Consider the following 13474-nt stretch of genomic DNA (forward strand, 5'->3'; position numbering starts at 1 on the left):
TTAAATAGTGCAAGTGTTGTATCAGTACTGCCGGGATGAATCCCGGGGTCCGGAACCAATCCCGAAATCGGTACTTGCTTTATTGCGGGCAGTTTACTGTATTGGTATGTACCTCACTCAAACTGATTGTGCCACACCTGACACTTCGATTCACGGCAAATAATATCCTCCGGTTTACTATTCCATCGGCATCTAGTTTCTAGAGGGTGCCGTGTACCCGGATAGTCCAATGTTACTACCGATGTCTACATTCTCGGCTCCGGTACGGATCAGTCCCGAGTCAGAAGTTCAAGTGAAATTGTTGAAAAGAAGTGTGACAAAAAGGCTGTGCTATGCTATCATTATGGCGATGTATCTCTAGGTTTGCTTACATTCACTAGATCACTCTGTATTAAACCACCTCTTGATGATCGACCCCTCCAACATCCTTACCGGAACCCTTGTGCCTTTCGATCTGATCCTCAAAGGTATCCTTGACGAGTCCGGTCCGCCATGGCTTGACATTCGAGTCAAAGACCATATCAATTTCCTCCAAAGAGCGTCCTGCTGTTTCAGGATACAGGAAGAAGACGTGAAATGTCATGACGAAGCAAAATACTGCGAAGATGACATACGTCTTCCATTGAATATTGTGAAAGGCGGGTGAAACAAAGTATGCCAGCGCAAAATTGAATATCCAATTTCCTGAAGCCGACAGACCAACTCCTTTGGCACGGTACTTCAAGGGAAAGACTTCAGCAGCGTAGATCCAGGCGGTAGGAGCCCAAGTAAAGCCGTAGATAGCAGTAAAAATATATGAGAACGCGATCACAGCTTTACCAGCGTTACCCTTAATCTCCCAAGTCAAATTCGAATTGCCGTTCACTTCGGAGACAGCATGTCCTTTGGTTGCCATCACGGCGGCAATGATAGCGTGAACAGCCATGCAGGTAACGGATCCTATTAAAAGAAGTTCTCTTCGGCCAACTCGGTCGATAATTGGAAGCATGATACCAGTCGTGAAAACAAAAATGACATATTGGATGACGGCAGAGTAGAGAGATGAGTTCCCGGTCATTCCAGCCATCTCAAAAATGTAAACCACGTAGTACATAGCAACATTGCCTCCCAAGAGCTGCTGCCAGACCTGACAGCTGACTCCACAGAGTGTGCGTTTCCAGATTCGAGGTCCAAACAATGCCAGGAACGAAACATCTTTGGCCTGGTGAGCAACACGGGCAGCCTCTTGTACTTCCTCGAATTCCATTTGCACAACTGGGTCATTCCGACTGCCTTTGCCATGCAGAAGAGCTAGGGTATCCAGCGCCTCTTCCCATCGCTCTTTACTAGCTAGCCAACGCGGTGACTCAGGAAAGAAGAAAAGAGCGATGAACAAGACCAGGCCTGGAACAGCTTGGATGCCCCAGCAGATCCGGAACGCCGATGGTCCCGATATGCCAACTGCACAGCCGTAGGCTATGAGATACATGATAAGCATTCCCCACTCAATGGACCATTGTTGAACGCCGACTATGCGTCCGCGAATGCGTGCAGGTGCGAGCTCTGACATGTAGACTGGTGTTTGTGACGAGGTTATGCCAACCGCTAAACCACTGACAACACGACCAGCTACTAGGTGCGTCACATTCTGCGCACTGCATTGAACCATAGCTCCGATGATCCATATCCATGAAGCTACCATCAAGGAGCGTCGACGACCGATATAATCACATAACCAGCCAGCTAGAATTGACCCTGCGAAAGAGCCAGCTGACATGGATGCCGTAATCTAGATGGAGATTAGTATTGTCCTGATGAATCAGAATGGACATTGAATTGTAACTCACGCCGCCTTGCAAATTAGAATCAGGATTCCCAAAGTAGTCTTTATAGGCTTTCACACCTATCCAAGCACTCATTGAGCTAACATCGAAGCCAAAAAGGCCACCTCCGATGGTTCCAAACGCAGCAAGCACGTATATGTTTGAGACCCGATACATGATTGCGATATTGAGATCAAAAATCTCTACATAACCCAAAAGCAAGACCTACAGCTTTATATGTTGGTTAAAACAGGGTCCATAGATTGTGCGCCATGATCCGGGTGGCTGAGAATCAAGGTGTTACTACGCCAGAAATGGCAGTAGTGCAGCGGGATGGCACGATTCACGACCGGGGTTGATTCGGGATCAGGAAGGGATCATCTACGATGATGCGGAGAAGTTCAGGGGATGGGGTTCCCGGGGAAATTCTGGAGAGGCACGTCAGTTCATTGGGTTGAAGAGTGGATATTGTCAGGGTAAATTGAGGAGAAAATTCTTTTAACCGACTAGAATCAGAATTATCCGGATATTATCCACTCGGGTTTAAGTTTTTTTACATACAAATTCCCTGCATCGGTTAGTCTTTGGCTGTAAATGAGGTCCTAGCACGGGAGCCCTTGACTTTGACCCCTCCCAAGTTGCTGATACAACGCCGGCCCGCTTTGGATAAATGATCGGCATGCCGACGTCATGCTCTCGGCACCGCGAATTCGCGTAGACGGTGATATGAAGAATAGGAGCTGTGATTTTCCTTCGCTGGAAGTCTCTGATGGGATTGATATTATTTATGTATATTCCAAGTTTCAGGTGTCCTGGAAATTGACAAAACTGTTCGGAGATACCCGTATGTGGGCCTACAGGTAATTCGACCCACATGCCCAGGAATGTGCCCTCGAGTAATAGCTTGGAGTTACATTATTCAAGTTGCAGATTCAAGTATTCCCTTTCATCTGAGACCATGACCGCATGATGCCACAATCGTGATATGAATGTTAGTCAGAGCCCTTTGATATTACAGATAACGCTTACCTTCAAAAATCATCACACAGTAAATAAGATTTGAAATCAACTAGTATTGTGACTTTTGTCAATATATAATGATATTCGGTTAATTACTGAGACCACCGGGCTATTACTGCTTTTGTTATGATCTGTGCGAGAGTCGCAGGTAGACATGTCTTGATAATTGGAAATTTCGTAGCCTGATTCCGCGAAGGATCGATGGGCGGTGCATAGGGGCTGTCTCATCGAATCAATGATGAGATATGCAGGAGAATATCACTCCATTCATGAGCGCTGGAGTGGCATGACCCGAGCAATTCCAATTTTGAATTCACATATAGTTGCTCAGGTGGGTATCAACTCTCTCGAATGTTCAGCTCCGATCTCTGAAAATTTTCAAGGCATTGAAAAAATTTCTTTCAGTAGACCTGCAAATACTCTAGAATAATTATTGCAAGACAGAATCCATCCCTCCAGCTACGAAAGGATTCAAATGTTCTCATTGAAATTTTTTTTCACCAGCTGTCAGCTGTAATTTGACTGGAAAATTGATGGTTGCCAGTGCCATTGACCTCCTAGTACTAGGATCCGACACTCATCACAACATTTGAATAGCACATTCAACATCCATTCAATCAATGTTCGAATACTACATAGTACCTAGGTACATAGTAAGATATAGCCTCATACGACTACTATGTAGTAAAGCGACCACTGAGGTACCGCCGGCCATAAGTCTGTACTCAACCTTGGGAAGCCCTGGAGGTATTATAGGGAATTAAATTATGTATAATCTTAAGAGAAAATCTCCTTTCATCCGCCCGGGCGTTATGTGAAATAATGGCAAGATTTTTCTTATCATCAACATTTGAAAATCTTCAAACATTTCCATCATTTGAACCGAAAGTACTGCCTAGTTCCAAGGAAGTTGGTGTCTGGGCCCACAGTGTGACGGCGATACTCAGCCATGGAGTGTTAGTTGACATATGTATATATTCAAGTTCCACCGGGTGCCGGAGCGGACTTCAAGTTCAAGTTGCCAGCGCCCGGTAGTATTGGTAGGTACGTAGTATGTACCTAGTACATATGTAATAAATGCAGTACTGTTCAACTTGAATTTTACATCAACTTGAAGAAGCCACCTGCATACACAGCATTCAATGTTGGAATGTGCCAGGTGATAACAACAATAACTTGAAGTGTCACCAGTTGACGGAAGTGGGGTTGGACAAAAAAATAGAATAAACTTGAAGGAGAGATGGAGAATGACCAGGTCCATTGAACATTTGAAGATCTACTAGACTAACAGTTAGTCTCTCTATCTACAAAGTATAATGGCACCTCGTGAATGTATTAGAATCCTAGATCACCTGATTTCACAGGTTTTATAACCCAGTTGGTTAGAGTGATGTGCTAATAAAGCCGAAGTCGAGGGTTAGGGTCCATTTTTTGGCCTTGGTCGGAATTTTCTTTTGTCTAAACTCTTTTTGTCCGATATAAAATGTTTGCTTCATATGACAAAAAATTTCATCTCATATATCAAGGTTCCATAACTCAGTTGGTTAGAGTGTGGTGCTAATAACGCCAAAGTCGAGGGTTCGACCCCCTCTGGGACCATTTCTTTTTGCTTCCCCCCTCTCTTTTTGACTACATAGCCCATGTTTTTGTATCTTTTAGGGCATTTCTGTATTTTTACAGCATAGTATTAATTTTATGTGCACTATATACGGATTCCATAAGGCAGTTTATTGCCAGTGGTGATTTTGAAATCTGGTATGTACTCGGTACCATTTATCGATATCAGGTTCTATAGATTGGCTTTATCTCTAATCTATCATCCGAGGTCTGAACAAAACACATAATTATGTCACAAAGAAGGAATAAGTGGAATGGGCAAACTACAGCTTGCTCTTGGGTGGTTCATCCTTCAGAATAGCCTTATTCCAGGGGTATGGATCGAATACTAGGTCATTGACCGGGTTCTCTTGGCTCGCCCGACGGAAGAGATCTTCGTAGACCTTACCATCGTAACGACCCAGACTGCTATCCAGCTGCCAGTCCGGAATAGCCCAGGAGTCCACCAGGCGCACAGCATGGGGGCGAATCTCGTCCATCAACTTCATCACGGCCTTGGTGCGGGTCAGTGTGATTTGACGGACGGTGACAGCTCCCGAGGAGAAAAACTCGGCCGCCTCACGCTCCAGGGTGTGGAGAGCGTATAAACGGAAAAGAGAGTGCATCAGAGACTTAGTTTCCTCGTCCAAAGAGGAAGCCATTGCAGGAGAAGAGATTGCATCATAAAAGTTTTTGACAACAAGGTACTGTGAGTGCGCTGTGGAAAGTCTCCAGAAGTCCACGAGCAATGAGTTCCAAGATCTCTTCTCGGCATCACGGTGCTTCAGTGCTTCGAAGGTTTGGTGAGCAGTTCTCCATGCGAAGGCAGCAACGATGTCGGCGTCTTCCTCCAGGATGTCGAAGGAAGCACCCTTATCGCGACGGTTGATGTAGTTTCGCAAGATGTGGCTGGTATCGTTGTCGGCAGCCTTACCAGAAAGCACAGCACGAGCGGACTTCAGTAAATAGCGAGCCACCTGTTGGCTGAGCATGACGTTATCTCCTTCCCATGTAAGGGTAGGAAGATAATCCGAGTAGAACGGCCCGATTCCAGAGTATGAGCTGTAACCGTGTCCACCACATGCGCGTCGGCACACCTCGAGACCCTCTCCTGCAGTTGTACTGGCCAGTGCCTTCAATCCACAGGAGGTAGCGTGCAAATCAGCCAGCAGCTCTGCGCCCGCCCTTAGTTCTTCGGGGCCAGCTCCACGAGAGGATTGGCCAGGGGTGGCGGTCCCCTTCATGCGAGACTGGTTATCCTCGTACAAAGCCATCATACCTAGAAATTATATTAGCCAATCAATTCACATAAAAGTGAGCTCGGGAAATAATTACCTCTTCCGGTGAAATGCAAAGCGTACATAGAAGCGAGAAGAGGAAGCAGCCTGATCTGCACTGTCTTGTAATTGAGCACTTGGCTTTCCCCCGGAGTGAGGATCCGCATCGCGGTCTTGGAATTGCCTTCTCACAGCAGTGTAACGGACTGCAATAGTGACACCACGAGCCAAAACGCCTCCAGCTTGAAGAACAATATTGGATCTGACCCAAGTCATAGTACCATAGACCAAAGATGGCAGGGCAGGGCGGACATATTTGTTGGTTTCCTTGTCAACGCAGGAGAAACGGGCCAACATGTTAACGTGGGGAATCTTCAGCTTGTTAAACAAAAGGAAACCGTTATCCATGGTATTATATCCGAACTTGGGTCCAATATCGCCCACATAGACATTCTCCAGTGGCTGATGAGTCTGGAGGTCACGGATTTGCACCACAAATGGATGAGGGCCGTAGTTCTTCCCACCGACAAATAGCTGTGCCATAACAACTGCATGGTTGGCCGTGCGACCCAATGATCCAATCCACCATTTGGAGGCTGTGAGAGCGGGGGAGTTGATTGTGAAAGTCTTATCGTCGGGGTTCCAGGTGGCGGTGGTCTCAAGACCACGGACGTTGGAACCGTGGCCGAGTTCGGTCTGCGCATAACAACCGATAATCTCGTATTTCTGGGCACGTTCGAAGAATAGCTTGTATTGCTCAGGAGTACTTTGTTCGCGGAGGGTCACCTAGGAAGAGTGGGTGTCAGTAGTGTCCCGCCTTGCAGATTCATCTCGGATACGTACCAGGAACATACTGGCGTGCAATCCGTATGGTGTAGGTTCACCAATGAGATCATTTGCAATGTGAAACTCCTCAATGCTCCATTTTTCCTGTTCAGCCAGCAGTTGCAGGCGCTTGGCCTTGGCCAAGGATCGCTTCAGGCGTTCAACACGACCGAGTGAGTGGTTTTGAGACTTGTCGAAAATCTTATCTGGCTGCAGGAGAGAAAGCATCTTATCCTGTCTCTCGAGCGCTGCCTTGGTGTGGAGAAATTCAGACAGCTTCTCCACATTGACGTTCGATTGGGCGCGCTCTTGAGCTAGGAGGTCGGAGCCCTGCGGTTCAGATGGCTTCAAGGCCTTGACCCAGTCCGGTGGAGGGGATGGCATGATGGGTATGTATAGAGATAAAATCAGATATGGATGAGATTGAATGAAGCAAAGTAAGAGATACGGAGGTGGTTATAACTGTGCCGTCGCGCGAAAGCTGACCGAGGCCGGGGAGCCCCAATGCAGTAAGTGCCTCGGCACAACGTGGCCAATTAGAACGGCTTTTGCCGGCCGAAGTCCACCGATAGTGGCCGATTCTAAGCATCTCATAGTACACTTTATGAGGTTCTAGTTACTACAAAATGAATGTGCATGTAGCCTAATTTCGCATATGAAGTCCTCATCCCTTCAATCGCTATTTTCTTCATTTTTGCCCTTCAGGGATGTTTTTGTGGGGAAGCCGAGTGGGTGCCGGGGAGTCCGGGGTCACCTTATTGCATCACCGAAATCGGGGTACGAGTCGGGGTACGAGTCGGGGTACTCCGACTCACGATGCCTCGGCTCATGACCACAGTAATTGCAGACTCCAGTTGACGCTATTTTTGCCATACTAATTTAATTCGGTTCAATAGTGCGGGATCTCGATCTTATCTTATCCTGAGCAGTTGCATAAATTCAAATTCAAGATTAGTGATCACTACAAGATGACCTGGATCACTATTTATCATGCTGAATTATTTTAACCTCCATTCATTATCAGTCTCTGTGTCCAGTGTCAGATTCGCTTTGTGTAACCGCTATTCGCAGTTGGAATAGAGTTCGGAGCACATGGCCAGGGATCTGATCTGATAAGACATCACGATTCACATGTGAAACACATCCACGTGGGCCATCGTCGCCTGAGTAGCTCATCTCATTGCACATTCTGCTTAACGGTCCGCGGTAGTCCTAGCCATGCTAGGAAAATTGCACCAGACAGAGCAATGATAAACGGTTGCAGTACACCCACGCCTTTGGCTTGTGCCAGCGCGCCAACAGCAAATGGAAGAATAGCGGCGCCCGATCCTCCAAACGCTGCAGCAAATCCTATTGAGCTGACATGGAGGTGCTGAGGTAAAAGCTTTGTCACCATCACAACCGCACCAGGGAACAATGGCCCCAAAAAGAAGCCTTGGAAAGATACGGCTACCGCGGAAGCATAAAATTCAGGTACAAGCCATAAGATAAGCCCACAAGCGATCGAGCATAGAATATACCCCTGTATTTTCTGTTAGCTTCATATTGAGAACTTGACGAACATATGAGAGATTTTTACCGCGATTGCTAACTTCTCACCAAGTCTTGGAGTCAAGAAACCTAACACCAGTCGACCCACGGTAATCCCCAGCCAAAAGCCAGTCTCTGTCATACCACTCGCAAAAGCTGCTCCATGTCTCACATTCAACATAAACTCGACAATCCATCCACCAAGGGCGACTTCTACGCCGACATAGCCAAGCAGAAACAGGGAGCAGAGCCAGGTAACTCGCGCAGAAGGTCGGTGCCATAGTGCATTTCTCAATCCACCTTTCTTGCCTTGAGAACTTGCATTGGCAGCGCGAAATGCAGCTCCAGTCGAAGTCCAGAAACAGCTTCCAAGGACAATGAGCTCAACAAATGCGCATCCCACCTATAGAATCAGTCTCAGTTCATCAATCATATCGGGGAGACCTACCATCATATAGTAAAAATAATACCATTCCACATTTGCTTTTGTGATCAATGAAGTTGCCACCAGAGGGCTTATAACCGCACCAACTCCATAAAGCCCATGTAGGACACCGAGAACCTCATTAGCATTGGCCATATTACCTATCCATGCATTCCAGGCGGCATCCTGCACGCCATTGCCGAACCCGGCAAATATAAACGAGACAACAAGAACAGGATATGGTGGATGAACACAGTTGACAATATAAGCAATGAGATGACAGATCGGTCCAATCAATGCAGGCCCACGGCGGCCAAGGGCAAGGTGGATACGCTGGTTTAGAAATGCGGCGAGTGTGTAGCCCACTAAAGGCGAAAGAAAGACCAGTGACACAACTGTGTAGCTGAGGTTATAGTAAGATTCAAGCTAGTGATTGTAAGTAGTTGAAAATGAATGCGTGGTGGAATGTGATCATACATATGGAATCAATGCCTAAACAGCTGTTAGATGTCATCCAAACCCCACCAGATTCTGAAGCACTCACGCCATATGCAGCATCATTCGCACCCATCACTAGAAAGCTCCAGAATGTCGCCAATGAGCGATAAATATTGAGTCGAGAAGAATTCCATTTTTCGAGCGCAGGAAATGTTTCTGATGATTCGCTCAAGTCCTGTCCAACATGCTCTCTTGGTAGCGCCTCAAGAGTGAAATGCTCAATATCACGGGTCTGTTCGTGTGTCAATACTTCACACGTTGTTGACATTGTGCTTCCGAGTGTTTTAAGTTGTGAACTTGAATATTGGAGATAGATTCGAATTCCTGCCCTGGCACTCCAGAGTGCTGAACATATAACATGGAATTTGTTACTAGTAGGCTCTTCTCTCACTGACGACGATCAATTTGTTCAGATCAGGTTGTGAGTCAACCCCACAAACACGAGGCCCAACCGCCACTGGCCGTTTTCGATGAGGAGGTGTGCCAAGCTGTCGGAGAGCGTTCCGGGTTGCCACTTCCGGTATATGAACGAGCGCTCGGGAGATCTTCGGCACAAACTAGGAACAACATGTATGTTCTAGATCAGACCAAAAGTTAATAGCATTGGAACATATTCAACTAGTAGTTCAATTCTAGCAGGATATCCCCTTCAAGTATAACGGAATATTGAAAATGTGTCTCAAACAACGCCCTTAGGCCAGAGGACCTCATCAGTAGCCGTGTAAATATGACGGAAACACCCGAAATGACCTCATTCGAGAAGGGATTTAGTTCAGAACAATGGGCAAAAATCCTTTTTTAGTAGAGCTATCATGTGTTTTTTTGGAGAATGGGCTTAATTGAGGAGGGGTTGCATTCTGCAAAATTAGTGTTCAAGGTGAACATTATTTAGTCTAAGAGTGATTGATGCACCAGGCTGGGAGTAGTAGTAGCTTAAGATCTGGAGAATTCAAGTCAGCTCCAATGATCTGAGACCTAACGGTAGTTTGGTATCGATCAGTTCAGACTCCCCAAGTGCCATCCGCGATTCTTCAAATTCTTCAAATTCTCCAGCACTACTAGTATTATCCTATTAGCCGCTACTATTTATCCACCAATCAAATTATCAGGCCAACATGACCTCTTCAGATTGCTATTTACATTCTCTCTTTCTAGTTGACGCAGTTCGAGTTCTCATTAACACACCATGAACTCCTTCAATAACCCAATAATACCAGGCTTCAACCCGGACCCATCGATTGTCCAAGTCGACGGACAATTCTTCCTGATCACTTCCAGCTTCGAGTACTTTCCTGGCATCCCGATCTATCATAGTCGAGACTTGATTGATTGGAAATTGATTGGTCATGCACTGACAAGACCAAGTCAACTTCAAATACAAACTCCAGAGCCTGGAGGAGGTGTGTGGGCGGCTACGATAAGGTTCCACGATGGGGTCTTCTATATCACAGCGGCCAGTTTTTCCAGATATCGTCCCCAGGTAGATGACCGAGTCTGGCCTCGAGGATTCTATGTGAAGACTAGCAATATCTGGGACGAGATCTCCTGGTCGGACCCAGTTTACTTTGATCAAGTTGGATTTGATCAGGATGTAAGTTGGAAGTAGGATCCATGCACTTGAAGGTTCGGACTAATGCTAGACAGTTATTTTGGGACGAAGATGGAACTGTTTATCTTTCATCCACATACCGAAAACTCCAACCAACACCGAGTGTCAAGCTGAAGGACTTCGCGGTCCACATATGCACTGTTGATCTCACGACCGGCCGCTCTACATCAGAGCCAAGGTTAATTCGCGAATCATCTTCTGGAGTTGCTGAAGGCTCCCACATATTTAAACGAGGTCAATACTACTACTTGTTCACTGCAGAGGGCGGCACCGAAGAAGGGCACTGTGAGTGGGTGTCACGCTCTCATGGCCCATTTGGTCCTTGGGAATTGGGGCCGAACAACCCTCTTTGGCGAAATGGACCGAGAGACGAAGTGCAAAACACTGGTCACGCGGACCTGGTTGAAGATGATTCTGGGAATTGGTGGGCAGTGCTGCTGGGAGTTCGCCCTCAAGGACAGGATGAATCCGTGCTAGGTACATATGAGAGAAGAATTAAAACGAATTTCGAGCTAAGCGTTCATTCCAGGCCGTGAAACATTTCTCGCTCGATTAAAATGGGAGAATGAATGGCCTGTGATCAATGGAGGCGAGAAGATCTCTCTAGTCCCACAAGGGCCTGGCTTGTATATGCACACTGTGCCGGTCACTTGGAGAGATGATTTTACTTCACCGAGCCTGAAGCTAGGGTGGTATAGGAAAAGTAAGTCACCAAGCCCAACTTATGAGCACTACTGACGCGCGCAGATACGCCACTCACAATCGATTTCTCACTGGCTGAGCGTCCTGGCTATCTCCGACTTTATGGTGGACCTTATAATCTCTCTGTGCCTGCTTGTCCAACACTCTTTTTGCGAAAGCAAATCCACAAATCTTGTATGTGGGAGACAAAGCTCTCGTTTCAACCAACCTCTGAACACACCGAGGCAGGGATAGTGCTCTGGTGGAACTATTTCACACATAGCACTCTTGGAATACGAAAAAACGGCGAGCAGCGTCTCATTAGATTTCAGCCATCAGAAGGCACGTCGGTGGAAAGAATCATATCATTGACATCGGAAATTGTGCTCGTGATTGATTGTGGCGACCACTATTCATTTGGATATCGCGAAGCTGATAATCCTCAAGCTGAGATTAACTGGATTGGCAAAGTGGAAAATAGTATCGCTACAAAAGCACCTCCTGTAGGCGCACCGTTCACAGGCATGATGCTTGGCCTCTATGCATATGGCGAGCGCCAACAATGCCTGACTCCTGCTGACTTTGCATATGTCGAGTTTCAATAAGAGTGAGTGGGAAAATCCAGAAAGTACTCCGGCACGCGATTCGTGATGGCGGAATGGGGATTGTCATGAGCCTGGGAGATTCAAGCCACATATTATCCATATATCGGGATGTCCATTGAGGAATCTCAATATTCCATGTCTGATCATAGTTATAGAGAAGTCGTCCCAACTACATGGATAAATTCACCAGTTGCCGTACTCGTAATAAATCGTAATGACAATACACGCGGATAACGTGCTAAATCCGACTGTCTCCACCAAAATCATCAATTTACACAATATAATTGGTCGATCCAATTCAATCGCTGTCGTCAGTGACTCGCATAAAGGCACGTCCACATCCAACTTGTTCTTCCCTTCTTCAGACTGCCGACGCCCTAGCTCGTTACACTAATACGATGACCTCTCCACAAAACAAGATCGCTGAGCCGATCTCCAATGATGAAGATATGAATACCGACGATTGGGCGGGACTGACTGACCCAGCCGAACGCCGGCGACGCCAAAACAGAATTAACCAAAGGGCCTACCGTAAGCTCTCCGGCGCGTTCAAAAGTGCCAAATGTGACAAATGTGACATGGTGCTGACATATCATAGGGAAGCGTCAACGAATGCAGAAAAAAGAAAAAGAAGTCCACAGAGATGTTCACCCCAAGAGCGTGGTTCCAGCTAACAAAAACCCGCCATCTCCCGCTGCGGGTGAATTGGACCTGAGTCAAGAAATGAGTGTCTTCGGCTGCATGAGGCCCGAATCACGGGAACTTCTCGATAAATTTGCCCAAGCAGCATACCAAAGCTATATACTTGGCTCGCCTACATCCGACCATCTTCTCATGCTGACCAAAGTCAATGTCTTCCGTGCATTCGGGCATAATATGCGATTAATAGGCAGTGATATGAATCACATGGACGACAACGCAATTTCAATATTCAATAAAGCGTTACCTGCACCGCCAGAGGGTTTATCTCCTGGCGAGAACATCAACCTACCCGTCAGTCTTAGGCCAACTAAGCTGCAGAGCACGGTGCCTCATCATCCCTGGCTGGATTTCTTTCCTATTCCGAAAATGCGAGATAATCTTATTGAGGCCGGGGATGAGTGGGACGATGAGAAACTTTGTCTTGATATCATGGGATTTTGGACCAACGCGACTTCGCCAGAAGCAGGACTCTTGGTTTGGGGGGATCCGTGGGATGCTAGTAACTGGGAAATTACGGAGGACTTCTTGAAGAGGTGGCAATGGGTTGTGAGAGGTTGTCCGGAGTTGATGAATTCTACCAATGCTTGGCGAGCAAAACGTGGCGAAAAGTTGATCTTTCGATACATTTAGAAGCATTGAAGCAATGATCAAATATTCAAATACTCGTCAATACAGTGTCATCCATGGATGACTATTTCGTAGCCTCCTCATACTGACAGATAAATGCACAAAATTATTCCTCTATCAAGCAACTACTTCAAAAGTTAACACTCTATACTCAAGTGCTATTAGAGGTTGACTTCAAAATTGAAATATTGTGAGTGAACACAATGCGGCATTTAGTACTGAGTAGAAGCAAACATTATCAATTATCCATTACTCGTAAGCCATTCTATACTATCCCA

General features: G+C 46.4%; 5 protein-coding genes across 5 annotated transcripts; 2 read left to right on the plus strand and 3 right to left on the minus strand.

Moving 5' to 3' along the window:
• Nucleotides 1-391: 391 nt before the first annotated feature.
• Nucleotides 392-1979, minus strand: N7483_001565 (sugar porter family MFS transporter; the record flags this gene model as incomplete). Its single annotated transcript, XM_057085002.1, has 2 exons — nucleotides 392-1768; nucleotides 1827-1979. The coding sequence occupies 2 exons, from the start codon at nucleotides 1977-1979 to the stop codon at nucleotides 392-394; spliced, it is 1530 nt and encodes a 509-aa protein (XP_056951151.1).
• Nucleotides 1980-4702: 2723 nt separating this feature from the next.
• On the minus strand, nucleotides 4703-6904 carry N7483_001566 (uncharacterized protein; the record flags this gene model as incomplete). The annotated part of the gene is made up of 4 exons (XM_057085003.1): nucleotides 4703-5697; nucleotides 5754-5808; nucleotides 5888-6481; nucleotides 6539-6904. 4 exons carry the CDS (start codon nucleotides 6902-6904, stop codon nucleotides 4703-4705), a joined length of 2010 nt encoding a protein of 669 aa, XP_056951152.1.
• A 793-nt stretch (nucleotides 6905-7697) lies between these two features.
• Nucleotides 7698-9240, minus strand: N7483_001567 (MFS transporter; the record flags this gene model as incomplete). Its single annotated transcript, XM_057085004.1, has 5 exons — nucleotides 7698-8042; nucleotides 8100-8453; nucleotides 8499-8900; nucleotides 8952-8966; nucleotides 9019-9240. The coding sequence occupies 5 exons, from the start codon at nucleotides 9238-9240 to the stop codon at nucleotides 7698-7700; spliced, it is 1338 nt and encodes a 445-aa protein (XP_056951153.1).
• Nucleotides 9241-10158: 918 nt separating this feature from the next.
• On the plus strand, nucleotides 10159-11867 carry N7483_001568 (glycoside hydrolase family 43 protein; the record flags this gene model as incomplete). The annotated part of the gene is made up of 4 exons (XM_057085005.1): nucleotides 10159-10563; nucleotides 10617-11058; nucleotides 11111-11284; nucleotides 11329-11867. The coding sequence occupies 4 exons, from the start codon at nucleotides 10159-10161 to the stop codon at nucleotides 11865-11867; spliced, it is 1560 nt and encodes a 519-aa protein (XP_056951154.1).
• Nucleotides 11868-12265: 398 nt separating this feature from the next.
• On the plus strand, nucleotides 12266-13199 carry N7483_001569 (DUF3425 domain-containing protein; the record flags this gene model as incomplete). Its single annotated transcript, XM_057085006.1, has 2 exons — nucleotides 12266-12422; nucleotides 12466-13199. 2 exons carry the CDS (start codon nucleotides 12266-12268, stop codon nucleotides 13197-13199), a joined length of 891 nt encoding a protein of 296 aa, XP_056951155.1.
• Between the last annotated feature and the right edge of the window lie 275 nt (nucleotides 13200-13474).

Source organism: Penicillium malachiteum (genome assembly GCF_028827825.1).
Source record: "Penicillium malachiteum strain IBT 17515 chromosome Unknown utg000001l:1.0-8184562.0:1.0-8186909.0, whole genome shotgun sequence".
NCBI classification, from domain to species: domain Eukaryota; kingdom Fungi; phylum Ascomycota; class Eurotiomycetes; order Eurotiales; family Aspergillaceae; genus Penicillium; species Penicillium malachiteum.